The sequence below is a fragment of the Phasianus colchicus genome, chromosome 18, assembly GCF_987193195.1.
Source record: "Phasianus colchicus chromosome 18, bPhaCol1.hap1.1, whole genome shotgun sequence".
Classification (NCBI taxonomy): domain Eukaryota; kingdom Metazoa; phylum Chordata; class Aves; order Galliformes; family Phasianidae; genus Phasianus; species Phasianus colchicus.
Window position 1 is genome coordinate 7,161,346 of NC_143453.1, and position 26,147 is coordinate 7,187,492.

Consider the following 26,147-nt stretch of genomic DNA (forward strand, 5'->3'; position numbering starts at 1 on the left):
CAATCACATCATCTGCTCCCACTGAATCTGCATTTCTGCTGTTTTTGTTTTCATTTTAAATGAGTAATGCAGCCTAAAACTTGTAGGCAAAAAAAGTATGTGTTGCACCTACAATCCGAGGGACAGGTCAGACTTTTACAGATTCGTTCTGATTTAAAGCAGCTAGTATTTGAAGTCTATATTTAAAGTTTTAAGAGAGCTGACAATCCTTTGTCATCTCTTCTAATATGTTTTGTTAGAAATGCTAGAATGTTGATGAGAGTATTTTTTTAAAATAAATCCCCTGTGTAAAAATTCCACATTGCTGCTCTTGCTGGATTTAGTTTTGCTTTGCCCCATCCTGCAAGGGAAAGAAGGCTGTCTGCAGGTTGTCTAAATTTGGAGATCCTAATGGTTTAACTGTGATGTCTGGTAAGTGCTCTGGGCTGGAGGAATACCAAAATGTGTTAAGTCTGTTTTATAGTAATACTTTTCCTGAGCAAACTGAACTGTCTTATACATTGTATAGAAATACCATTTTGGGAAGAAGGGTGTGTTCCTTAAATTAAAGCAAGACTGATAACTGATGTTGATGCTTTGAAACACGTGGGGTATGTGCAGAGATTATGCAATCAATGGAGAAGCACTGAGCCAGAAATCTGCACTGGGAGGAATATCAGCAATGGCTGATACTTGTCTGCCCCATCCCTTTCCCACGGCAGTGCAAATGTAGATAGGGCTTCATGCAACACCAGTGTTGAATGCGGAGTTGACATGGCATCTTCATCCAGAGGGCACAGGCCAAGGGCTGGCTTGTGCTGGAGTTTTCTTGCACTGCTGCTGCAACAAGTTGAACTCAACCAGTCATTTCAATAAACAACACTGACATTGTAAGTGAAGTAATGTTAATAAAGTCAAGCTTTTATAATCCCGTGTGCCAGAAAGCAGAACTTGCTTTAAAAAAAGTTTTCTGCATCCATTCCCTTAAAAGCAGAATTGAAACTGCTGGGGGAGACGTGTCATATGAAGCAGTCTGAGAGGAGATAGAAGCATGGCTCGCTTCCTGTCAGCACTTGGCATGGCTCAGGTCTGCTGGTGGCTGGTCTCAAACCATCTGCAAGTCTGCACGGGGAATGCTGGCTGTGTTTCAGAGTTGCCTGCTGTCCCATTTCCAGGTCTGGCCACTGGTGAATGATAAACTTGTCGAATACAATTTTTTGATTACTCAGTGTTTTATAAACCAGATGCCATCTCTTTACAAGCTGTAAATCCTCTCTGGGAGGAGATGGTGGGATACAAAAATGATTGTGTACTGACTGTCTGGGGGCTTAGTTGAGGGAAAAATTCTCTTACAAATTGTGTACAGTTAAATATATATTTCTTACAAAAGAGTGTTTCCCCTCCAGCATATGCCCCACTGGCACTTGGTAAGAAGTTCAAGCTATAACCCATTGCTGCTGTTCACCCATTTCCACTCGGGTGGATTTTTGTTTTTGGTAATGATTTGAAAAGGATACTTGGGAAAAAAAGTCCTACCAAGTCTACTGTTTACAGACTGACAAAATACTGCTTTTGTACTACTGGGATCATGAGCCACGATCCTTTTACAGATTTCCTCAACTTTTCTCTTTGCTTTAAATTGGTGTCTGATGTAGATAAAGGTCAGAAGTCTCTTACCCTGCTTTGTCTACATCCAGAAGAAAATGTACAATGCCTGTTTGTGTTCCCCATCATTTTGTACTTTTTTTGTACTTTTTACCACTTCTAACTGTTCAAGAATTGCATTTATATGTTGCAATCATTGATAATCATGACTTTATTTTAACCGTTAGTAATCTTAAATGGGATTTCTTCTTGTCTCTGCAGCCTTATCTGAACTTTTTCTTCCTTGATATTCATTGTAATTTATGACTGTAGAAGATATGTATGCCTCAGCCTTCTACAGACATAAGTGACAGAACTGCAAAAGATCTGCTTTAAACTGGATGGGTTTATAATTTATATAAAGTCAGTTTCGTTACAAATCAGTTTTACTGCCTCCTTCATTTTTATTTCTGAATGGTCCTGAGGTAACAGGTGCTCCTCATGTAACTTTGGTCAACCCGGGTATCCTGGTATATGGCAATGGAAAAACAAGTTAACTACAGCGAGGGAAGATAAAGTGCACGGAGTGTGCTCATTATTTGCCCCGTGTGAATGCTTGTGTAGGGAGGGGGGTTTGGTTATGTCCGTTAACGTTATCCTCTCTCCCTTTGCTGTTGAGGCTTTGTGCGTTGCTCGCTCGCACTTCACCCGGGCTGTCAGGGTAAGGAAAGCGCACAAGTACCAACACGAAAATCTCCACGTGCTCGTGGAACGCTCTATCCGCGCTCTCCGAGACCAGGCAGCTGCTTCCAAAGCCACTCGCCCCGCTGTACGCCCGGGGCCGCACCTGAGCCCCGCGCAGGGGGCGGGAGGGGGGCGGGCCGAGCCCCGGTGGCGGCGGCCGGCGCTCACGTGACCCACCAGCCCCACTCCCTCCGCGTTCCGACATGGCTGCGGCGGCCGCTGTCGGCTCGGTGCTTCTCTGCTTGTTCGGCCTGGCGCTCCCCGGCAGCGCGCTGCACACCAAGGGCTCCGTACCCCTCGACACCATCACCTTCTACAAGGTACCGCCCACCCGGCGGGTGCTGCCGGGCTCAACGGGGCGCTCGGGAAGGGGGGGTGCGGCCGCGTCGGGAACGCTGCGCCGCCGCCACGTGCAGTACCACGGCTGTCCGCACCGCGCAGAGCGGGCCGCGAGAGTCGGGGGTCTGCGCGGCGGGCACGGGGCTCCGCCGCGAGGAGAGCGCAGGGCTCGCGGAATGGCCGAGGCGCCGGACCGGCCGCGGCGCAGCCAATGGAAGAGCGGCAGCCGCAGCGCGCAGCCAATCCGCACGGTCCAAGTGGAGCCGTGCCGCGGGGGCCTGCCCGGCCCTGGGCACCGCTGCACGAAGCCGGGCCCCGCCGTGGGCACGCCTGTTGAAAAGCCTCGTAGTGCAGCGCGGGGACTGAAGGGACAGCAGTCAGGAAAGTATTGCTCTACACAAGCTGAAAATTGTTCTTGCCACGGGGCGGCCCCCTGCTTGGTTTTGTGCTATGACAGACCTTTTTGGGTGTTGTAAGGATACCGCGTTCTACAACCCTTCTACCACCCTGTGTGGGCAGCGGGCGAGGGAGGTGATCCTGATCCTCCTCCTGCTCTGCCCCGGGCAGGCCGCAGCTGGAGCCCAGCTCAAGGCACACAGGGAACTGCTGGAGAGACCAGCAGAGGGCTGCAGAGGTGATCGGGGCCTGGAGCATCTCGTGATGGGGAAAGGCTGAGAGCCCTGGCACAAGCTGCCCAGGGAGGTGGAGGATTCTCCTCCTCTGGAGATGTTCAAACCTGCCCGAGCACTTTGCTGTGCATCCTGCTGTAGGGAAGCTGCTGTGGGGGGAGCTTGGACTGGGGGTCCCTTCCAAACCTTTGCCATTTACTTGCTCTGTCTAAACTCATTCAGAAAGGGAATAACCTGAGCAAAATCCAAAAGCAATGGCTCAAGGGAAGGGGAATCAGTCAAAACAGTAATTCTGTGTTTAGTGAACCAACACAACATTTCCACTCCTGCCTGCTCCTCTGTTAGCAAAGAGCTGTGATTGTCATGCTGGGGCATGCAGACATTAGATTTGGCCTCTATCCTCTTAATGTCCCACTGAAAGTTGTTTCATTGACTTTCTTCCAAGATGCTAATCAGATTTACAGTGAGCAGATCGTGTATAAATAAAGCTGTTAGCAGATCCTCCAAACCTATCACGTACCGTCTTTATCATCTGCGGTAGGAATATAGACATGCATTTTTCCTTCACGCTGCAGTGAGTCATTTACCAAAGGCCATAATTATGAAATTTCCATCTTCCCTCTGCACCTACTCATTGCATAGGAAGATAAGAACATGCTAAAGCAACCTTCAGCTACTTGTGTATTGCTTAAACCTGAAATGATTGAATTTTGATTTTCTGTTTTCTTGTTTTAGGTGATCCCCAAGCATAAGTTTGTCCTTGTGAAGTTTGATACACAGTACCCTTATGGCGAGAAACAGGATGAGTTCAAAAAGCTGGCAGAGAGCTCAGGCTCCAGTGAAGATCTTCTGGTGGCTGAAGTGGGTATATCAGGTGAGGAGCTCTGAGCAGATTGCCACGCTGTGCTTGGATGTGGAAAATAAAAAATGCTGCAGTGTGTTGTAGCAAACCTTCCATGTTCTGCTGACGAAGCACAGAAAGCGGTCAATGCGCTTAGAGCTAGGGCAGTTTGATCAGCTTGCAATTGGCTTCAAGAGAAAAGCACTGAGGAGTGGGTCAGTCACCTCACTTGCTTTTGCTTTGTGGGTAGAATTGAGAATTTGAGCCTAAATTTCCCCCATGCTGACTTCTGTAAGCACAGATGGATTTACCTACGTAGCATGACTGAAATCCCTTCATTAACATAACTTGAAGAATAAATATGATTTATGTAGGAACAGAAAACATCTTGTTGCTTGGCATGCTCTCTACATAGGACAGGAAAAACAAAACTGTGTAACTGTAAAATCAAATGAAATCAATGGATGGAACAAAACAAGAACAAAAAAAAAAATCAAAATTTCCCATAAGGAGAAGTGGGTTTGTACATAGAGATGCTGGTGATGATGTGTGCTATCGCAGCCACAGCAGAGCATCGTTAGGATTTTGGATTTTCATTTGGAAAGCCTAAGGATGCATTGCCTGGAGTATTTTTGTTGTATCATGTGGCATTTCATGGCAAAGAGGTTCTTAGGAGATAAATGCTTACCAATTTGTGTACAAGAGAAAACTATTTTTTTTCTTTTGATTTTGAACATATTGTGCTTTTCTGTGTTTTGTTCTCTCATGACAGATTATGGTGATAAATTGAACACTGAGCTGGGAGAAAAGTACAAGCTGGACAAGGAGAAGTACCCTATCTTTTATTTGTTCCAGGACGGTGACTTTGACAATCCCTTACCTTACTCTGGCCACATTAAAGCCGGAGCTATTCAGCGCTGGCTGAAAAGTAATGGCATCTACCTGGGGATGCCGGGCTGTCTGAAGGAGTATGACGTGCTGGCCAGCAAGTTTATGAGTGTCACTGACAAGTCAGAACGCCAGTCCCTCCTGAAGAAGGGGCAGCAGAGCTTAGAGAAAGCAAAGGAAACCGAGAAGAAGTCAGCTGAGCAATACTTGAAAATTATGAGCAAGATACTGGAGCAGGGAGAAGAGTTTGCTGCTAACGAAGTTGTCCGAATCACAAAACTGATCGAGAAGAACAAAATGAGTGATGGAAAAAAGGAGGAGCTCCAGAAAAGCCTCAATATCCTCGCTTCTTTCCTAAAGAAGAATAATGAAAAAGATGAGCTCTGATATGTTGGGGAACTTTGTACAAGCTGTGAAACACTGTCAAGTCCTATCCAGTTCTCCCAGTGCAAGCAAACTTCCCGCTGACTTCAAAAGAACAGCAGACGTCCTTGTATCCTCAGTTACGAGATCAAGAGGAAGCAATGCCTCAAAAACAGTATTCTACGTGTTGGGAAAAACACCTTAAAGCAAGCTGCCAGTATTGTGAAATACTATTAAATAACAGTGTTACAATAGACCCCCAAAAAATCACTATATTGGCCTGGAGCACATTCTCGGTGGTTTTTACAGCTGTTCCCTGGCAAACCAATGACAACATTCAGTTTTACATTCCGTGTTTCCAAAGGTACAGAGGCGGTGCCCCTGCCATGCCCACCTGTCCCTGCTTTTAGTGTTTTGTTCTGTTCACCCCTCATCCCTCCCTCTTTGTCCCCAGTAGGGTTTTCTCTGAGTCCTGTCCTTACCTGCTGCTGACTGAGAGCTGCCGTTTCCTTCTGCCTTTTCCAGAGGCTGCTGGGCTGGGGGTTCAATCTGCACATCACAGCTTGTCCTGCTGCAGCAGAACCCCTTTGTGGTACCTGACAGAGCCAGGTCTGAGCACTGAGGTTTCCTCCAGCTGCGGTTACACTTGGGCTCACCCATTTGTGCAAACATTTTTTCAGTGGCAGATTAAATTCAGGTGAGTTTTCCCATGGTTGAAGGCACCCGATGCTTTTTTGACTGTTCTTCCTGTCCAGACTTCACCTCATGAATTAGAACAGGAGACAGAAAGGGACATTAAATGGTTCCAAGTGGTCGCTAACACGAAGAAAGACTTTCTCCAGCCTGATCTTCAGAATGACACTGTGAAACTAAAGCTTCAGCAGCCCTTGGCAGAGTTAAAACTATTTAAAAATGAGGTCTTGCGACAGGAAGAAAAAGCATTAATTCCTCTAAAAGCTTTTCCTTAAAAGCTCTGTCAGGATCACAGTCAGACACCTTCATGTTTCACCTTGAGACTGTGCTTTCTGCTAAGCAAATTGATTTCTGTGGGAGCTTTGCTGCCTTTTGAATCCTGGGGTGGGGATGAAGAGCTGCAAGACGAAATGTATTAATATTGCTCTGACGATGATAATAATAAAAACTGGTTCCAACAAATAGCTGCTGCTTAAACTGCTTTTTTTTTCCTAAAGGAACGGCTGCTGGTTTCTGGTGTTGGTGGGAAGTTGAAGGCTGGCTGCGGCTCCTGAGGAGGCGCTGCTGCCTCAGCTCGAGGACCTGTGAGGCGACGAAGCCCGCGCGCCCCCTCAGCGCTCCCGCCAACGGCCGCCGCGCGCCCCCTCAGCTCCCGCCGCCCGCGCGCAGCTCGCGAACGCGTTCCCGCCCACGGCCTCTCGTGACGCCATCAGCGCAGCCGGGCAGCGATGGGGCGCGCGGCGCCCATGTGCTCCGAGGGGGGGCGGTGTGGCGAAGCTAAGCAGGGTCGCCCCCGGTCGGCTGCTGGAGGGGAGACGGCAAGAGTTAGGGATCCCTGCGAGCCCCGCTCCGCGGCACAGCACCCTGCGCCGCTATTCCCGGACTTCTGCACAGCTCTTAAGCGGCCCCGAACGCGGGGGCCGGGCCGGGGCCGGGCGGGGCGCGGTGTGGTCCCGGGGCGGAGCGCGGGCGGTGCTCGGAGCCCCGAGAGCTGCGCGGGGATCGGCGGCGGTGCCCATGGCCACCCCGGAGGCGGCTGCGTCCCGGCTGGAGGGGGGCTGGCAGGAGGTGAGCGCGCCTGGACGGCCCTTCTCCTCAGCTGTCGTGGGCTGCGTGAGAGTTCTGCAGGGGCTGCTGGGCTCTGTGTGGCTCTCCGTTAGGAAAAGGTTCTTCACGGAGGGCGGGGGGCACGGGACGGGCTCCTCCCGAGCTGCTGGAGCTCGGACGGCGCCCTCAGAGCGGGGCCGGGGTGCTGTGGGTGCTGCGGTTCCCTTGCGGCTCATTGTCTGCTTCTCCCCCAGGTCTACTCGGCTCTCCAGTGGATCCATTTCACCATGGCCATGCTCAGGTACAACGGATGGGCCCCAGCAAGAAGGGAGACGGTGTATCCCGGCTGTGAACGTGTTCCCGTCCCAACCTGTGCTTTGTTCTGTCAGTGTTATAGGTTCCAGCTCCATCATCACTTACGCCATCTTTCAAAACGTGGTGCGATCCCCCGAGGTAAGGGCTATAAATCACAGTAGAAGGAGTCCTATAAGGATCACTGAATCCAACTCCTGACTGCAGCCCTTATTCTCTCCACGCTGAGCTGTTGGCACCATGCACATCATGGTTTGTTTCTGGCTAAACCTTGTTTACGGCAGCTGGGAGGCAAAGGGCTGCTGCAGAGTGTGACCCTGTGTCCGTGGTGCAGGTTTGAGATTAACCTTGAGCTGTGCTGTGCAGGGAGAATTGGGTTCCTTAACACCGAGTGAGTCCTCTCTTGGGAATGAGATTTCGTTGGCGTGCTCTCCTCTACAGGGCAAAACCTGTGGAGGGTTGAGGAGCTGTGCACAGAGCTGCTGGGGTGTAAATTGGCGAACCCCCTGTGGGAGATGCAGGGATAGGGTTTTGTCTGTGGGTTTTTCTGAGTTGTTTTCACAGGCGTGTGTGCTGCTGAAGCTGGCACAGCTCGGAAGTGTTCCAGAGTTCAGACTAAACCAGACTGAGCTGAACAGCAGTTTGTTATGCTGAGCCACGCAGTGTGGCTTTGAAAGGTTTCACCTTGGCCATGTACAGGAACAGTTAGTATTTCTAATGCCAGAGCAGCACCTGTCACATCCCAAGTGCATCACATTTGGGGATCCTGCATATCTGGGATACACCAGTCACCACAGACTCCATCCCAAGCCTGCCAGACTTTTCTGTCCATGTGAATCCCCCTCTGTCCATCCAGGACCTGAGGCAGTGCACAGAGCTGTGTGAAGCTGTGGTTCTTTGTCAGGGATTTGCAGCCTGGTCTGTGGACCGTACAGATAGCAGGTTACTGCTAAGAGCAGTAGAATGGTACAGTTGGCAGCTGTGTTGTAACAGAGCTGTCTTTATACTCCCCTTGTGTTCAGCATGGGTTTGATCGTCAGCCCACAGTTGAGGACCTTCAGGGAATGCAGTAAATTATCTTCTGTGAAGGAAGGCGTGCAGACAGGCAACAAATGACATGCCACTGGATGAAGCAGGGTAGGGAGGAGAATGTATGTCCATGGCAGATTGCTCCTAGGTAGCCAGAGCCTCACAGAAACAGTGTGCCCAGCACATCCAGAACGAGCTGCAGAGATCTCAGTGTACTCCCATTGAGAAAGGAGAGCTGGATCTCTGCCTTGGTGCTGGGATAGTTGCTTCCTGACTTTATGCTGCACTTAGTGCCTATCAAAAGCTCCTTGAGTTAAGAGCTGCTGACACATTGCCTGCACCTGGAGAGCACTGGATGGGGCTCTTGAGATTCTCCCCTCTGGTGTGGTGTGGAGCTGGGTGAGGGTCCCAGAGTGACTCAGCAGCCCCAGCCCATTGACTTCCAGTCCGCATTACTCAGGAGCTCTCGTGCTATTTATTGGTCATATGATGTGGCTGTGGCTCTCACTGCTTGTGAATTACACATGGCTCCAATTCACAGATGAACTGTTGCTGCTCAAGAGAGTCCAGATGTTTCTGCTCAGATTATTTTTGCAAATCTGGATAGGGTGGATATCAGCCAGAATGACCCCTTTTACATCAGGCTTCCAAGCTCTTCTGCTGCTGGGGGATTCACTGCTGGTGTTTCAAAAGCAGCAAACTCTTCACTAACTTCCCCATCCTCTTGTCCCCACACTTCTGGTTTTATGGGCAAATTTGCAAACAAAGGGGCTGGAAGAAATCCATATCAAAGCTTGCCACAAACTGAATATTCCCTGAGTCATGAGACTCCAGAGTAGAATATAAACAGCTCTGGAGGCTGGGAGGAGAAAAATATTATAAACACTTCCCCCTCCAACCCCCAGCTGAGGAAATCAAATGTTGCATTCTTGAAACTTTTTTGTGTGTGTGTCTATGAAGTTAATAAAACTTCAGCGTGAGCTAAATCATTCCGAAGAAATGATGGCAGGCAATGAACGTGGAATTTCCTCTGTCAAGTCAACAGGTTCTCTGCAGGCAGATGCCTCTGGGCAGCGGCCAGGCATAGCAAGATCAACACATATGCTCCAGCTTGGCAGCTCCCCTGAATCATTACGTCTTTACATTCCCTTCCTCTATTTTATAAATACCATTTGTTTTTTTTTTTCTTTTTCTTTTCTCTTTTGCAAATAAGAACCATGTTGCTTTATGCTTACTGTGCCACCTACTCCTTCGTTTAGGTCTCTGCCAAGGTAGCTCCTCAGCCATCTGTGGTGCTTCTCACCAAGGATGCATGTTGCTAGAGAAAGGGCTCACCTGTGTGGATGCAAATGCTGCTGCTTTTCTTATTTCAGAACTGCTTGGCTCTAAGCTGCAGTGCTCACAACCTTAAAGCTTCCCAACCTGCCATCCTCTGCCTGCCAGTGCTTCAATTCTGCACCAGCAAGGGAAAGTCTGGATTTACCACTGATTAAAAAAGACATTTGTGAATGTAGTGATGTAGAAGCTAGCTCCAGAGCTATATTTACTGTGTTGCTGTGTTGAGTAGTATGAATTCAGAGAGGCAAGGCTGTTTGAGGAAACACGTCCTGCAGAAAGCAGAGGTCTGCTGTGCTGCTGAGTATAATGGGGAGCCCAGAAAGTACCAGGCAGTTTGCCCCTGAAACTGCCAGAAGGACAGCTCTGGTTCAATCAGCTGTGCCTTGGTCCTTTTCAGCCTTACTGAGCTCTTTCTTTTTACTCACAGTGAGGAGTATAACACAACACAATGGGTGGCAAGCATTTATGTAAAGGGCAATACTGAGGCAAATTTCACCCAAAGGCTCGGTTCCATGAAAAAAATCTCAAAATCAAGCCCTGCTGAAATGTTTCCTTGGTGTGTTAAATATTACAATTTCCTATAGGGAAGAAAAGAAGCCATCATTTTCTCTCCAGATTGCTGAAAATTAGGTACCAAAGACTACAATTAAGAATCTAGATAATTAGGCTGCTTTTCCAGAGTGTGTGCTCTACCACTAACAATGTCAGTGTTGGCCAGAACTTTGCACAAATATTTTCCTGCAGTGTTTACAGCCTTTTTGGTCAGTGAGTGGAAACTGGAAGTAGGGTGGAAACTGCCCTTAGAGGAGATGTGACTCTGTTCCAGGCAGATGCAGGAGCACATGCGAGCAATGTGTGACAACATTCAGTCTTAGTCATCAACTGAAATGCCATGAAAACATAGGAAAAATGTCTGTTTTGAGTAATTTCACATCTGAAGAAGAGTTTGCTTTACCTGATGTTTGATTGTTCTTTTAGTTGATCTCATAAACAATGTCACTTCTCCCTGCAAACCTCTCTCATTCTGCCATAGTGTAGCACTAAGGACCTTTGAAATGTTTTCTGTTAAGGTTTGTTGGTGCTCTTGGATCCCGGGGCAGAGAGTTTAGAACAGGGCATCTGTGCAGAAGCAGCTCCTCAGGGCAAGAATCAGAGGGTTTTTATCTGCCCTGCCTACAGAACTGGTGGTAAAAACACATCTAGATGTTGGTTGTGGCCATGGGGCTGCTGTGACCATTGTCCAAACCTGCTGACCAATTTAACTTCTTTCAGGTTCGCCCTCTTTTCTACCTGAGTCTCTCTGACCTATTTCTGGGCATGTGCTGGATCGCTGGAGCACTGCTCTATAGCACACCAACCTCCAAGCAGGATCTCATCTGCTACAACCTGCAGGCAATGGGACAAGTAAGTAGCCTTGGCATCACAGTTCGTGCTGTTGCTTTGTGCTCATTGCTGTAATTAGTCCCCCAGTGATCACAGCATGGCCACTGGGGACTGTTTTGAGACAGGCTTTGGCACAGGATCCCCCTGTGAACTTAGCTTAGCAGACCTCTTCATTTGTACAACAGATATAACAGTGCTAGGGTGTGAGTACAAACGACTTGTGAGAGGCAGTAAGAAAGGCAAGGAGAGCATGGGATGTTGTGGTTACAGTGTTTGGGTTGCTTCTGTAAAGTGAGTGGATGGGTCTTTATCTATTTCCTACTGGCCCAGCGCCAAAGATTATCTGTGTGCTTCCCATACTGCAGCTTTTCAATTCCTCTTCGTGCTTCTCCCATTCTGGGCAGGAACAGAGGCTAAAGCTTAACATGTTAGTCAAAGAGCTGTGACCTTCCTGGTCTCACTGACTTGGTCCTGTGGAGCTCAGGGACTGCTGTGTCCATTCAACCTCAGCACCATGCCCCAGCGATTCATTTCCAGCATTCAAGCGGATGTCTGAGCCTAATTGGAGTGGAATGAGTGAAATGCCACTTTCCTGATAGTTTGCTTTCATCTCACCAAGTTCCCATTACAACATTAGGTGCTGCATATCACTGCTCTTGAAAAATTCTTCTGGGCACAGCTGAGCGTGGGCCACAGCATTGGTTTGCAAGCGATGGTCCCTGGTCTTAACGGTTTCCTTTCAAAGTACCTACAAAAACTAGGTGTCTAGGAAGAGCAAGTGGCTGTTGGCAGCCTTTGTGTGTGTTGTGAGGGCTGGTCCAGCTTCTTGGAGCAGGGTGGTACACACAGATAGGAACTGTCTCTGCTGTGTTGTAGCATCCAAAGCTAGCAAGGCTCTCTGTGTACATAAAGAGAGGACAGGGAATTGTATGGTGTGAGATCAATCACGGTGCTCTGTGTTTGGGGATGGGTGTTTGCTGCCCTGGGATATTTTCAACAGCTGTGCCTTTGGGTGAAATCGTGTTACTCGTGGTGAGTGCTGTGCTCAGAGAGCAGCTGTTCCTCTTCTGGCTCATCTCTGCTTTCTCAAGCTCCCTTGTGCTGCTGTGAAAGCAGTGGAATATGTTCATTCCAAGAGAAGCAATGGTGCAATTGGCCATTTGGGAATGAGGCAGAGCATTGTCAAAGATGTCTTTCAGATGATGGTAGAGGGAAAGGTGAGAATAGTTCAAGAGAGGCTTTTAAGAGCCTGAAGGTAGAAAGAGCCTGCGGAGATGTGAAAGAGGCGCTGCAGAGATGTTTCCCTTGTAGCTTTGCCTGGGGAATGGTTCTTGAGGTTCAGTTCTGGAGTGATCTTCTTACAGCCTGGAGAAGACATTTCAGTGCTGGAGGAGAAGCAGGTTGGGTGCACACAATGTAGCATCATTTCTCAGTGGTGACACAGCATGCTATGCTCTCTTGCCTTTCTGGCTCTTTTTCACCCTTATTTTTCCAGCCTGTGACCAACCTTTTTAGGAACACTAGTGAAGGAAGGGAGCTTTACTCCCACTGAGTCTTTGCAGGACTTTTCAGGGTGCAGTGCTGGGGTGTGTGGGGTGCCTGCCCCATCCCAAGCTCAGCCACAGGGTTACTGGTCCTCAGCAGCAGGATAGCTGAGATAGCGTGCGTCTGGCAGGAGCTCTTGCTGCTGTTTGCTCTGTGAGAAATTAAAACAAATGGAGCACTTGCCATAGCAACAGCACCCGCATGGTGCATGTGACACAGTAGAGGACACCTCCTTGCTCAACACCCCAGCTATGCTCCTGTGTGGTGGGAACATCTTGTGCGTATGTAGGAGCCAGCAACAGGTTTGACCAGTGCCTTCTACAGAGTATAAGTGATCTGTAACTAAATGAAATATGAATAAATGTCTCCTGGTCCTGTCCTGCCTGTGTGGAGAGGAGACATCTTCCAAGGGTTGCATTCCTGGGTGTCTCATATATACATGTGGCTTATTTGCACACGGACACCTAGAATCTGTAAAATGCAGTGAGCCACAGGGGAGCTTAGCACTCATGTTTACAGAGAATCACACCATACTGCATACGATTTGGTTGTCTGGAAGCATTTCCTTAGTAACAGGACAGTATTCTGGCTTATGCAAACTGTTGACCTTCAGTTTATTACCAAGGACTGAAGTTTCTGCTGATGGAATTCCCTTAGCATCTCTACCATCTTGTAAAGGAGGATATGGCTTTATTTCAAAGACTTTTTTTGGCTCCAGACTCTTCGTTAAACTCATGATATTAAATGTAAATAGTGCTCCCTTCTGCTATGCCTTGACTTTCTTCTTCTCTCCTCCTTACTTTGCCTTTCATTGCAATAGTAAAGTCCAGAGCAGAGATTGTGGTTATAATTGCACAATTCCCCCACATTCTTCCAGTTCAGTTCCAGTGGCCTAATAATGTCCTGGCAAGCTCCACTTATGTTGATGAGCACAATGGGGAGCCACAGAAATGTTATAATGAGGGACTTCCATGTCTCCCAGCGCTTGCTCTATCTCCTCTGCAGGAGTATCCCCAGCCCAAGGTAGAGCCCAGGGAAGGAGAACTCCCTTCTCTTCCTTCTGGAGACTTCACAAGCTCCTTCTTCCAAAAAAGAATGCGGTGCTGACATTTTGAGCTCTCCAAAACATTTTGAAGTGCAAGAGAATTATCTTTGTGGACTGTTTTGATGACTTTCCCTGGAAGTAATTGAAGAATGGCAATGAACCCTCATTAAATCTCCTCTAATGAGCTGGAAAGTCACTGTAATATTCCTGCTGCAGTGTAACAGCCCCTTGGACTGAGCCTCTTGAGAATCAAACAAGAGTGTTTGCAACCTCAGTGAAGGAGACCGGGTTTATTTAGTGACTGCATTCCTGGACTTAGATGATACCAGGTTGACAAACCTGTGCTTCATGCTTCTTTGGCAAAGGGTAGAAAATCCACAGGAAAATTCAATAGCCCAGCCCTTCCTCTTTGCCTTTGTCACTGAAGCATGTGTTTCCTGTAACAAACAACACACGCGTATATATATCTCGAGGTCAGGCAGCACTGTTTGCACTTGACTGTCTGGACAAACCATGGCTTGGGATTCAGAAAAAGTGCAAGAAAGATTTTTTCTTTTTACAGAAAATTTCAGGTATTTGGTTTCATCTCAAGCTTCAGTCAAGGGCTGGGAAACTCACTGTGGGGAAACAGTTTTTTGTATCTTTTCTTTCCTTCTTTTTCCCATAGAGGGAAAAGGGCTCTTAGCGTGTGAGTGTTCGCTTACTGTGAAAGCCTTGTATCCTCTGCCCTCTCTTTCCTCTTTAAAAATACTATTGTTTTCTGTTTCTGTGAATTCACTGTATGGTGAGCTCATTATGTGAGTTACAAAATCTAAGTGCCACATCTGTGTTATATTTCCTAATGGATGTAGAATAAAGAAGATCAAAGTGCCTTAACCCCTTTTATATGATCAGAATTTGAGCCAAAAATGAGCTAAATCACAAAGATATGTATGTACAAGATAGTCCTTGGGTCATCAGCTCTCATATCCCTGATTTAGGGCCAAAGGGAAGTTGCTTTTGTGCAGGCTAAGGTGAGACCCCCTGCACACTTGTCCCACACCAGTGCTGGTTGGGGACCTCACCTTTGGCAGTCCACCACACTGCTTAATATCCTGCCTTTGGTCCATGCTTCATTGTTGAGGAACTAATGCTGCTACAGGAACTATTATTATAGAGCTAAAATACTGGTTGTTTCTATTTTTCAGGTATTCTACGTGGCCTCTTTTCTATACACTGCCAATTACACCTGGCATCTGTACATGGACCTGAAGATGAAATACAATCAGAATCTTAACAGGATGCCCCCCACAGTGAGTAGGATAGAAACACAACAGCTGTTGGGTACTGAGGTATAACTGTGTGGGGTTTATGAGGTGCATATATGACAATTTATCTTGTCAGAAGGACTTTGAAGGTCCTTTTGCTCTGTGATTGTATGAACTGTATCTTGGTGGACCACTTAGGTCAGCAAAGATACAGGTCAGTCTGCTATGGGATCTCAGTGAAAGATTAAACTTGTAAGAGTGAAATGGGCAAAAGCAATTGTCAATGCATGTCACAGAGAAGAGGAAGCTCAGGACTGTGTATTGGTGGAGTTCTTCCACAGAACAGCAATTTGCACCAGTTGAATAAACAGTTTATTGCTTTCACTGCCTTCTGCCAGTGCATGGCAGAGGAATGATTCTCTAGAGGGAAGGAGAGCAGCAGGAACCTGAACAGTTTGGAACAGAGAACTGCAATTTCTGTCCTCCCCAGATGTCATATGGAATTCAAGAATGTCAGTAGTGTATTGTGAGAGTTTGAGGTAGGTGTGACAGAAGGGAGCTACTGATAAAGGAGTGAGTTGGCTCCATGAAGAATGGGCTGTCCTGACTTCGTCATCACTGACCTTTATAAAAGCCCATTTTGGAGCTGGTGTAATCACTGGGAGCTGAGGAACGAGGACATAGTACTCAAAAATGCTCTTTGAGTTACAGGCTAAACAAACACTTCACACACCATGTGATCAAAAATCTCTACTTGCAGTTGTTTCATTCCTCACACCTGGCTAAACAGTTGCTCTGTAACTGAAATTCTTCCTGTTATACTGCTGCAGGATAGCAGACTCTTTATACAGCTCTTCCCATTGAACACATCAGCCCCAGCCCTGCCTGTACCCTTCCTCTTCCCCAGACATTTGCTGTACACAGCAAACTTTAAGTCTCAGGTACTCCATCTGTCTGTGCAGGAGCAGCAGGTGGGGTAGATCAGTCTGTATTTCAAAGGGTCTTGTCTGTAGGGTTTGGATCTGCTTGTAGGATTGGTTTCCTTCTTGATGAACTCCCATTCAAAATGCAGCACCTACAGTAAGTTCCCTAGCACTACAGCTGTGCCCACATTGTATTCTCACAGTTGGTGCTTGGATGCCAGCTGGCAAAGTACATTTCCTGGTGAACTGAGACCGGGACATCGAAATTGCCTACATTTCTTCATCAAAACATGAAGTTTCTGAGGAACAGGGCCAGGTTGGATGACTAAGGAGTACAAAGAATGACTATTTACACCAAGGAGCTCATACAGTGTCTGCTACTTGTCTGGTTCAAAGTTCCCCTCTCCAATTCCCACATTTTGAAGAAGGACATGTCAGTAGGCTTGTGGAAGTGTAGCTTGTGTCTATCACACGTTAGCATACAGTGAACCCTGCAGTATTGATTCAATGTGAAGTGGAAACAAACATTTGTATTTGGTCTGGGGATTTATCAGCATTTTAGAACCTGGTGCTGCTGGAGCGCTCCCTAGGAGCTGGTTGCTGGGAGCCACTGGCTGTACAATCATTTAACTAAACTATTTGGACTTTGCAGGCTGTAGATTATGCGAGTTGCATTGGCCGAATAGCAACAATTTTGTCCAGGTAAGATTCATTTCCCTCTGGCAAAATGACATGAGTTTGGTAAATTATAATGCACTGATCCCTGCTTTATACTTACTCTGATGTGAGCTTTACTGAATGTTCAGAGCAAGAGTCTTTGGATGTAAAGGCCTTCTTCCAGCCAAGTTAGTTATAGCTGTATTAACTATATGTAGTTTTTTTCAGAGTGTGCTACCTTTGCCAATTGCCTGTATGAATGAAGTGTGGAAATTAGCAAAGTTGGTAAAATAATCCTCTAGAGCAATGTCAATAAAAAGAATTTCTAAGTCCTCTACAGTAACAGAAGAAAGAATGAGGAGTGTTTGGCTGGCAGCAGTGCATTGCAATGCAGTAACTGTGCTGTTGTCCTCTCTTCTCCTAGCCTGATCCCTTTTCTTCTAATGGTGCCTGTGTTTTGCCTGGGCAACAGCAGTAACTGCTACCAGAACTTCAGTCAAAAGCATGGGTAAGCCTCATGCTTCTCTCTGAAACAGCCTCACCACTTCTGAGTCATGGCAATAGCTTAGGCTGCTCCCTTTGTCCCCACAGGTGTCTCTTGATGCACACAGAAATGGCTGAGCCCACCAATGAGCCACTAACGCTGAGCGGCTCTGTTTGCCGAGCAATGCATTTCTATGGCATTGGGGTCTTTCTTGTTTCCTTTCTACTCAGCTTCATAGCCATTCTGGTAAGAAACATAATCCTTGCATGCTAGCCATTGCACAAGCTGGATAGTGTGAGAAGTTCTACCCCATTTCATCATTACATGAGTCACAAATTGCTTTCCATGCGAGATGTTTCTCAGTCTGCCAAGTTTGCTTGGATGGTGTTGTCAGCCAGACAGTGTGGGGAGAAGAATTGTGCAGTGCTGCTTTCCTTTTGGAATGGTTGGGGGATAAGAGAAAATATAAATTCATCTGGAGCAGCCCATCTCAAACAGGACTCAGTAGGTAGAGAAGGCTTAGAGAATGGCAGCAGAGATCACATACCAGCTCAGTGCAAGAGACCAATCAATGAAGAGTCCTCAGTTCAGAGAAGATCACATGCAAAGCATCTGCTTTCTCCTCGGAAGCACAATATTGCACAGTGTGAAGAGGTTTAATAGACTGATGTGAGGATTTCACCAAAAAACATAAGATACTCTGTTCTGCAGAGGGGCAAGCAAGATCTGAGCATGTGTTCAAAATGCAAGCAAGAATGTGTTTATTCTTTTCAGGTTGTACTCATTCAAGCCCGAGGTTTGTACAAAAGGTTTGTAAACTCCACGGGATTCCTGGGAGATCAGCAGTGGGCAATGATTAAGATGGTGGAACAACGAGTGGTTTTTTACCCCGTCGCATTCTTCTGCTGCTGGGCCCCAGGTTAGCAGTGAGCTGAGTTACACTCACAATATTCTCCTGAGACACAGTGCCTGGCAATGAAAGTTGAAGGAAGTGAGGTTAAAGCAACACCCTTTTGTCAATCCTTTCTCACAGCTGTCCTCCTTGGAATACTGAAGCTGACAGCTTCAACAAGCAGCAAAATCTACATGGCTCTTCTCATTCTGCAGGTACAAGTCTGCACCCTCTGATGATTTGCTTTCTCTGCTTGAACAGATGAAATAGTGTTTGTCTATTTCTAATCTCTGCTTGACAAAACAGAGCTTTTCTAGCAATGAATGTAAATGCTTGAGTTGAACTTTTGCTTTTTGTTGGCAAAGAAGTTCTTTCTTGGTTCCTATGTTTTTTGCAGACTTGAAAAGGTCTCAGTAACCAAAATCACACTATCATGGAGATCTCGTTAAAAAGGACTAGAAGAGATCCTCAGAATTCAGTTACATTTTTCATTTTCTCTGAAAGTCTCTGATTGTAATTCCTCCCCAGCACTTGTCCAGCTGTCTGATGTGCCAGAGGCAGAATTTAGCAGGGATTATTAAAATAACTGTAAGATTTCTATAGCACATGGGGGTTGCAGATAGATAAAATCATGCTGGAAGTGGGAGGCCTGGAGTAACATGCCAGTTTTGACAGCCTGGCAGAGAGCTGCTGAATGCTGTGCAGTGCCAACTGACAAAGCAGCCCTGATCTCCCTTGCCATCTCTCCCAGGCACTGACAGCAGCTTCCCAGGGACTTCTGAACTGCATTGTGTACGGCTGGACACAGCACGTCTTCCTCTCCCTCAAACGCAACATCTGCCGCGACGTTGACACTCAGACTCCTCTCCTGCGCTCTCAGAAGAAATTCTATGCCAGCACACTCCCTGCCAGCCCTCCGGACACTGAGGTGTCCACATCTACCCTGCTCTGATGAGTTCCTGCAGCAAAAATGAGAGTAGGCAGCATCCCAATGGGCCTCGTCGTATTTTAGCAATGTCAGCCAGCACAGCAGTTGGGCTGTCTTGGTGTGAACTGTTTTGTCATCAGCACAGTTAACTGAAGTGCTACGAGAGCCCAAGCAGATCTGTCAGAAAAGCACTTTTAGTGAAGATAGTTATTTATTTTACAGATTTCTATGGACTTGAAAGGGATTCTTTAAACCTGGTAAATTTTTAGCACAGGCTTTCTCCTTACGGAAATATCTCTAGAAATACAACAAATTATATGTAACAACTCCAAGAATAGTACAGCTCCTTAGAGGTCATGTGGTCAAAGTATGTTTTACTTTTCTAAGTGTTTGTCAGGTATTTGCCATTACAAGTTAACATTAAAGCAAAGATGAATATTTTTAAATCCATTTTTCAATTCAATATAAAAACTAGAGCTTGCACCCTCCTAGCCAGCTGCATGGAGCAAGACTGCAGAGTTGGACTGGATGATCTTAGAGGCATTTTCCAACCTTGGTGACTCAATCATCAGCACACACTTCCATGCTTTGACTTTTCTCACATCTCCCTTCATGCCAACTCCTGCTTGGCCACAACACTCAGAAAATTAAGGTTCTTCAACCCAGCGATGCACCTCTTATGAACCTGGAAAGCAGGACTGCATGTGAATCTGTGTGTGCTCCTCTAAATGCTCAAGTGAATTACTGAGGTCCCATAAATGTATCTTTAGCTGCACTGAGAGGAAAATAACCCTATATTTTTCATGCTCTTTAATTTCTCATAGTTTCATTTTTAAGGCCCAACCCAAATTTATTTACATAGTTGGTTATACAAGAAGAGGAAATACTCAAGTTTTGTGTAATTAACTTTTATACAGTTTACACAGTTACATTACATAAATCACTTTGTACAATTCTGGGACTGTCAGTCTGGCTTCAGGGATGTACCCACAGAGCCCCTCAGTCCTTCCCAAAGCTCAGCTGATGAGTTTCCCAGTGCTTTCAGGTTTTTTAAACTACTTCTTCTTCTTCTTCTTCTTCTTCTTCTTCCATATTCTGCTCCTCATTTTCAGGAGTCTCAGGTGTCTCTATGGATGAATTTGTACTGAAAAGTGTAATAATTGCATTGATGTATTTGATTGCAGCAATGAGGAGAGCAATTAGAACGAGGGCAACGAGAACAGTGATTCCTATTGCAGTCCCAAAAGCTTTATCTTGGACAGCCTCTGCAATGGAGATCATGAGAGCTGGTGGGGGGCCGCTGTCCATGCTGCCCCCGAGGCCATGGAACTGGCAGTCAGGTGGGGCCCAGCCAGCTTTGCAGTGGCAGTGTTCAAGGTTATTGCAAACCCCATTCCCCCTGCACAAAACCTTTGCATCACACTTGGTTCTGATGGTGACATCTGTGCATGTCTTGTTAATGCAGATCTTCTTTGGACCGCATTTGGTGCCGTCAGTTCCTCCTCCGATATCAGGTGTATCTATGCTAGCATGGTGGGCTGTGCCCCAGCACCAATCCTCAGGCCCTGGAGTCTGAATGATGGTTTCAGACTTCTCCAGAAAGGCTGTCTTCTTTACATTCACACACTGCAGCCTTCCACACAGAGCATTTTGGGGCTTACATTCCACAAAAGCAACTTCATTTCCATCGCCACCACAGTTGCCAAATCGATCCCCTTTCATGTTCTGCTCTTTGAAGCAACTTTCTGGAGCACCCCGAGCTTCATCCCCAAAGACTTTTCTGCATAGTTTGTCATGGGACGCACATTTCCCACGGTAGCAGTAACCATTGTCGCTGCAGGGTGTCCCATCCTGCATGTGCAAATCCTTTGGACACCACTCGGAAGTCCCATCGCAATACTCAGGCAAGTCACACTCATCTACCTCTGACCTGCACTTATGTCCTGAAGGGTGAAAGTGGCACTTCTGACAGCACTGCCCAACAGAGCAGACAGCCCCCGGCTTGAACCTGCAATTATGGAAGCAGCAGGGATTGCCTTGGCACTGCTGCAGCCCCCCGCAGTCACACTGCTCTCCCTCGTCTATCACCTTGTTGCCACAGGTCTTAAAGTAGAACAATCTGTTGGGTTCGGGGATGTTGTTTAAGCAGTTGCCGTCCCCTCTGTTGAGCAGGTCTAAATAGCTTTGAATGCTGCAGTTGCTGAAAGCTGTGGCACCGTCGATTGAACCTCCCGTCATGTAGCACTTGGCATTTCCACACCCACACTCCTTTCTATCGTGCTCCATCCCCAGGTTGTGACCCAGCTCATGTGTAAAAATAGTTGCAAAGATCTCAAAATCTTCTCGTATGTGAGATACAAGACCTGACTGGTAGCCGGGGTAGCAGATGCTGCCTACGTACGCCAGCCCAACAGTGAGTCCAAAGTCTGTGTAAGTGAATAGATGTGCAATGTCGTATTTTATCCTACGGGAAAGATACCTATTTCCCCAGTCATTAAAATTGGTAAGAACTTCTTCTATATCTGGGCTGTACCTGATGAAGTTGCCACGTGTCCAGATCTCCAGCCCAATTAGGCAGATGCGGATCTTCAGAGGGTAATAATGTATTTCTGATAAATTGATCGTATCTATAACCAGAAACATCACTGAAGTTTCATTGCTCCCTTGGAAGGAAAACAGCTGGTGGTCCACCACAACAAATATCTCCACGTACCTGGTGTGCTGCAGCCACTGATCCAAGCCTTGCTTCCCTAAGGGTTTTTTTGCCCCCATCCAGCTTGGTTGCTTTCGCATCGCTATGTCAGTCAAGCCACACACTGAGGACTTGTCCCCACTCTTCTCTCGTCGATAGAGGAGGTGCTGGAAGGTCAGAGAGCCCGGCACAGGCTCGATGCCATAGCTCAGGTTCCCGATCCTCAGCTGTCCCCTCAGCCCCGCGCAGGTGCTCAGCGCTGCCATGGAGCCGGGGCTGCCCTCCACGTAGCCCAGGTGGTGGCAGCCCTCAGGGACGTGGGGCTGCTCCACCACCCTCATCCCGCGGGGGCTGTAGGTGATGAGCGGGAGGTTGTTCACCACCAGCCCTCGCGTCCGCATGAGGCGGACGATGCGATTTTCACCCTCTACCCTGATGACGTAGGACAGCTCTCCCTGTGCTGACCTGCCTGCTGCCAGGACCAGTTTCCTCGGCCGGATGATCTCATGGACGGCGTAACCAGGCGGCGGGTGATGGCCGCCCGCCTCAGGGAGGAGAAGAGCCCCCAGCACCACCCAGACCCACAGCCTGAGGAGCAGTGCTGTCCTGGGGGCCTGGAGCCATCTCACCACCTTCAAAATGGAGGTGAAGCACCTCACAAAGGCCACCTCTGGCACAAGCATCTCCATCTCCTCACCCTTAAGGCTCTCAGAGATGGCGCCCGGCTGCTCCCTTAAGAAGGTTCCGGAAAGGCCGCGTCGCTCCCGGCCGCCATGTTGTGATGTGGCAGCCTGCTCCCACAGCACTGCTCTCTAATGGCCCCTCCAACCTGAGACGTTCTGTGCCCAATTCATTGCCTCGGCTCCTTTGCCAGTCTGTAAACTGTGGTCTCCAGCCCTCTTTATCACACAGCCCTAGCGGTACAGGTTTCCTGAGAGTTCCTTCCCAACATACGCATATTTATTTATTTGTAAATTGTGTGCTTGCTCTGCTGTACTTCTAAAACACCCCGCGTTGGAGACCCATGCTGCAAACAGCACCCCCAGGGCACAGGTTGGTGTGACCCCTGCACAACCAGCCCGTGCTTTTCATACCCAGGTGTATGGGAACTGCTGAGTCCTGGCCTGAAGCACTGATTGAGCACCTGGGGAAAGGACCTGGTCAGGCCTGGGAGCACAGGTGGAGGCAATTCAGCTGTGTGACCTGAATGGGTGAGCCTGATTGCACCTCTCTCAGACCTCATTTAAGGGCTGACTGCTGCTGGGGAAGGATCTCTTTCTGGACATCTCTCCCCTATGAGCCTATGTTGTCAAAGATGGGTGAGCAGTCATTTTTTCCTTCCCTTATAAGACCTTTCTATTGTGTTTGTCCCTCTGTCATCACACATCTTGTATCGCCTTTCCATTGTGTTGATCTTTCTGGTTGTTACACATTGGTACAAGCAAAAGATTCTGCCTCAGCCACCCTGGGCTCCTCACTGCTCCATGTGTCACTCACAGCAATGACTGCCTGTGCAAACCATCAGGATTTCAAATGAACCTGAGCCCCTCTGTCATTTTAGTAATCTTTTTGTTTTTTCTTATTTAGGTCTATCAAAACAACTTCATTTTGCTATCCTACAGAAAAGAAACTGAGCTTTCCAAACTGCACACGTATATAGAATTAGTTTTAAATGAGTCCACTGCAGCTGTGTCAGGAGTTAGTGACTGAGCCCAGCTGCTGCTGATCAAGTTCTATACAGAGGAGTTTTGACTCTCAGCTGATTTGGATTCATTTTCTTCCTTCTCAGGACTCCTCTCCCTGGACTGACCCTGTCCAGCAAGTCTGCTCAACAGTCGGGTTCCTATAAGCTTTCTGATGTATTCAATGGCAAGTGCTGCAAGTATCAGAACAGTGCCAATCAGTATGGTAATCCTGACAATGGACTTAAAAAGCCCTTTTTTTGTGACTGGTGTAGGCCCACTGTCGATGCTTCCTCCAAAGCCAGCATACTGGCAGAAGGGAGGTGCCCAGCCATTGTCACAGTGACAGTTTCCTTTAGTGTTGCAAATGCCTCTTCCTCTGCAGGTTGTGCTGGCAGAGCAGTGGGACGCCAGGTACTTCTCCTCAGGGACGCATGTCCGATTGATGCAGATCTTCTTCTTGCCGCACTGTGTGCCATCCTCAATGACTCCAGCATCTGAGGTGTCCAGACCCGCGTGGTGCTCTGTGCCCCAGCACCAGGTATCGCCCACTGGGGTTTGGATGATGGTTGAGTGATCTGCCTGAGGCAGGTGTCTAACATTAGTGCACTGCACCCTCCCACAAAGAACATTTTCTAACTTACATTTCTGAAATTTGGTATCTGTGCCATCTCCCCAGCAGTTGCCAAACCGATCCCCTTTTGTGTTCAGCTCCTTGAAACATTGTAGTGGAGCAGGTTGTGCTTTCTCACCAAAGATGTCCTGACACTGTAATGTGTGAGATCTGCATTTGCCTGAATAGCAGTATCCATCTGCAGCACACGTGGTTCCGTCCTGCTTGGCCACATCCTCTGGGCAGTGCTCAGATGTCCCGTTGCAGTACTCGGGCAGATCACATGGATTGATGCTCTTCCTACACACTTCTCCTTCTGGAAGAAGCTTGCAATCCTTGCAGCACTGTCCAGAAGTGCAGATGGCTCCTTCCTTCTTTCGACAGGTATTGTCACAACAAGGGTCTGACTTACACTGCTCTTCAGAGCCACAGTCACACTCCTCCCTGTCCTCCAGGATACCGTTCCCGCAGCGCTGCGGCATGAATCTCACTATAGATGATGGGATGTTATTCAGACATTTTCCTTGCCCTGATGTTATAAAATTAAAATAGTACTTTGTGCTGCAGTTGCTGAATCCATAGCTCACTGTGCTCTTCGGGCTCATGATGCATTTAGAGGCATTTCCACACCTGCAGTGTTCATCATCGTGCTCCATGCCAAGGACGTATCCTAACTCGTGAGTGACATGGACTGCAGTGTCAATGTAAGTCTGTTTTGCAAATGATACAACAGCAGAGGAGCGTTGTCTATTGCATGCACTGGCAAAGTTTGATTCACCACCCATGTGCAATGCTCTTGTACTCTGACTGAAGTCCAGCGAGGCAAACAGACACCCCACATCATGCATGATGTGTGCAGGGCTATGCTGAATCCGCCAGCGATTGAAGCTGTGAAGGACCTGAGTTATGTTTTTGGTGATACTGATAGGGTTCTTCTCTGTCCAGATCTCCAGTACTGTTAATAACACGCGAAGGCGGACAGAAGAAAACAGTCCATCCACCAGATTGATTATTTCAATAACCTCTAGTGTGACATCTGTTATACTTGTGCCAAAGGAGTCAAACCCCTCCTTGTCCACCACCACCATGAGCTCCAAGTACCGTGTCTGTCCCCAGGGCTGGAACTGCCTGGGTGCTGTCCCACGACCTGGAAATCGCCTGCCTCCTTGGAGTGTTTTGTAGATCACAGTCCCAGGAACCGCCGCCTCCCTCTGCAGCAGAAGGTGCTCAAATGTGGAGGAAGCTGCCAGGGGCTCGATGCTGTAGCTCAAGTTTCCAATTTGCAGCAATCCTCTGAGCCCAGAGCAGGTGGTCAGAGTCACCGTGGAGTCCAGGATTCCTTCCACATAGCCGTGGTAATAGCAATCTGCCAGCACACGGGGCTGCTCGATCATCACCTGCCCTTTGGAGTCACGAGTGAGTATAGGGAGGTTTTTTATTACAAAGTCTTTCTTCTGCCTGAGGTGAATGGTGTAATTCACACCCTGAATGCTGATGAGGTAGGACATACTGCCCTGGCTGGCTCTGCCTGCTTTAGAGCCAGCTTTCTTTGGAGTTATTATCTCATAGGCTGTATAGCCCCAGGTGGGCTGGGGGCTGCAGTCTGCACACAGCAGCAGGAGCCCCACAAGGAGGAAGGATAAGCCCAGTACAATAAGAACCCCACTGCCCATTGGGACACACCTTGGCACAAGCCCTGGTTGTGTCCAGTTTGAAGCCATGGTTGTCAACTGGAATGAAGGGCCCAGGGAGTGTCCGTTTGTCTGGCTCCTATTTGAATGCAAACATTCCATGGGGAGTACAGGCAACGGCACAGGTAGGAGCAGCACCCCATTAGATACACCCCAAATATTGCATCCTGCTGGGGCTGACCCTGTTTGCTGAGAGTGAGATGAGCCAGTGCTGCTGTGGCAATTTGTTTAAAAGGGGATTAAGCATTCATCAGTGGAAAGGAATAGCAGATTACCAGGAAAACAATGAGGATTTGGTAGCTAATGGGTTCAGCTGCAGGGTGAGAGCCTGTGGTGCATGCTGACAGATATCTTTGCAGGGCACATCACTAAATGTTTTAATTGTTTTTTTGCTGGAAAGGGAGAGGCATACTTTGGGTCATGTACTCTTCTATATGTAGAAGACAGTCTCACTTTCACAGAACTCTTGCAGCTGGTTTGGCTGCTTTAAATATTCCTGGAATATTTGGGAATTGTTCTCTTGCTCCCCTCCCACCAGCCTGAACCAGGGTCCACCAGTTTCTCCCTTCCTGGGTTCCC

At 47.7% G+C, this 26,147-nt stretch overlaps 4 protein-coding genes across 6 annotated transcripts; 2 read left to right on the forward strand and 2 right to left on the reverse strand.

The window, feature by feature from the left end:
* Positions 1-2,465: 2,465 nt before the first annotated feature.
* Positions 2,466-6,524, forward strand: ERP29 (endoplasmic reticulum protein 29). Its single transcript, XM_031592507.2, has 3 exons — positions 2,466-2,627; positions 4,011-4,149; positions 4,889-6,524. The coding sequence occupies exons 1-3, from the start codon at positions 2,511-2,513 to the stop codon at positions 5,389-5,391; spliced, it is 759 nt and encodes a 252-aa protein (XP_031448367.1). The 5' UTR covers positions 2,466-2,510; the 3' UTR covers positions 5,392-6,524.
* A 92-nt stretch (positions 6,525-6,616) lies between these two features.
* On the forward strand, positions 6,617-23,460 carry TMEM116 (transmembrane protein 116). Of its 3 annotated transcripts, XM_031592505.2 has the most exons (11): positions 6,999-7,128; positions 7,362-7,408; positions 7,497-7,560; positions 11,059-11,190; positions 14,947-15,051; positions 16,582-16,631; positions 17,011-17,094; positions 17,178-17,316; positions 17,845-17,989; positions 18,104-18,177; positions 18,714-19,336. In XM_031592505.2, the coding sequence occupies exons 1-11, from the start codon at positions 7,078-7,080 to the stop codon at positions 18,912-18,914; spliced, it is 1,092 nt and encodes a 363-aa protein (XP_031448365.1). In that variant the 5' UTR covers positions 6,999-7,077; the 3' UTR covers positions 18,915-19,336. The 3 variants fall into 3 exon arrangements, 2 of the variants coding, with proteins under 2 accessions (XP_090008777.1, XP_031448365.1); XM_090152651.1 differs by lacking the exon at positions 7,497-7,560 and having other exon boundaries at positions 6,617-7,128; XR_016472085.1 differs by lacking the exons at positions 7,497-7,560; positions 17,845-17,989; positions 18,104-18,177; positions 18,714-19,336 and adding exons at positions 22,681-22,901; positions 23,372-23,460 and having other exon boundaries at positions 6,617-7,128.
* On the reverse strand, positions 19,424-22,280 carry LOC116228573 (disintegrin and metalloproteinase domain-containing protein 21-like). Its single transcript, XM_031592502.2, has one exon. It carries the CDS (start codon positions 22,269-22,271, stop codon positions 19,941-19,943), a length of 2,331 nt encoding a protein of 776 aa, XP_031448362.2. The 5' UTR covers positions 22,272-22,280; the 3' UTR covers positions 19,424-19,940.
* Positions 23,228-25,286, reverse strand: LOC116228572 (disintegrin and metalloproteinase domain-containing protein 21-like). Its single transcript, XM_031592501.2, has one exon. It carries the CDS (start codon positions 25,269-25,271, stop codon positions 23,316-23,318), a length of 1,956 nt encoding a protein of 651 aa, XP_031448361.2. The 5' UTR covers positions 25,272-25,286; the 3' UTR covers positions 23,228-23,315.
* Positions 25,287-26,147: the final 861 nt, after the last annotated feature.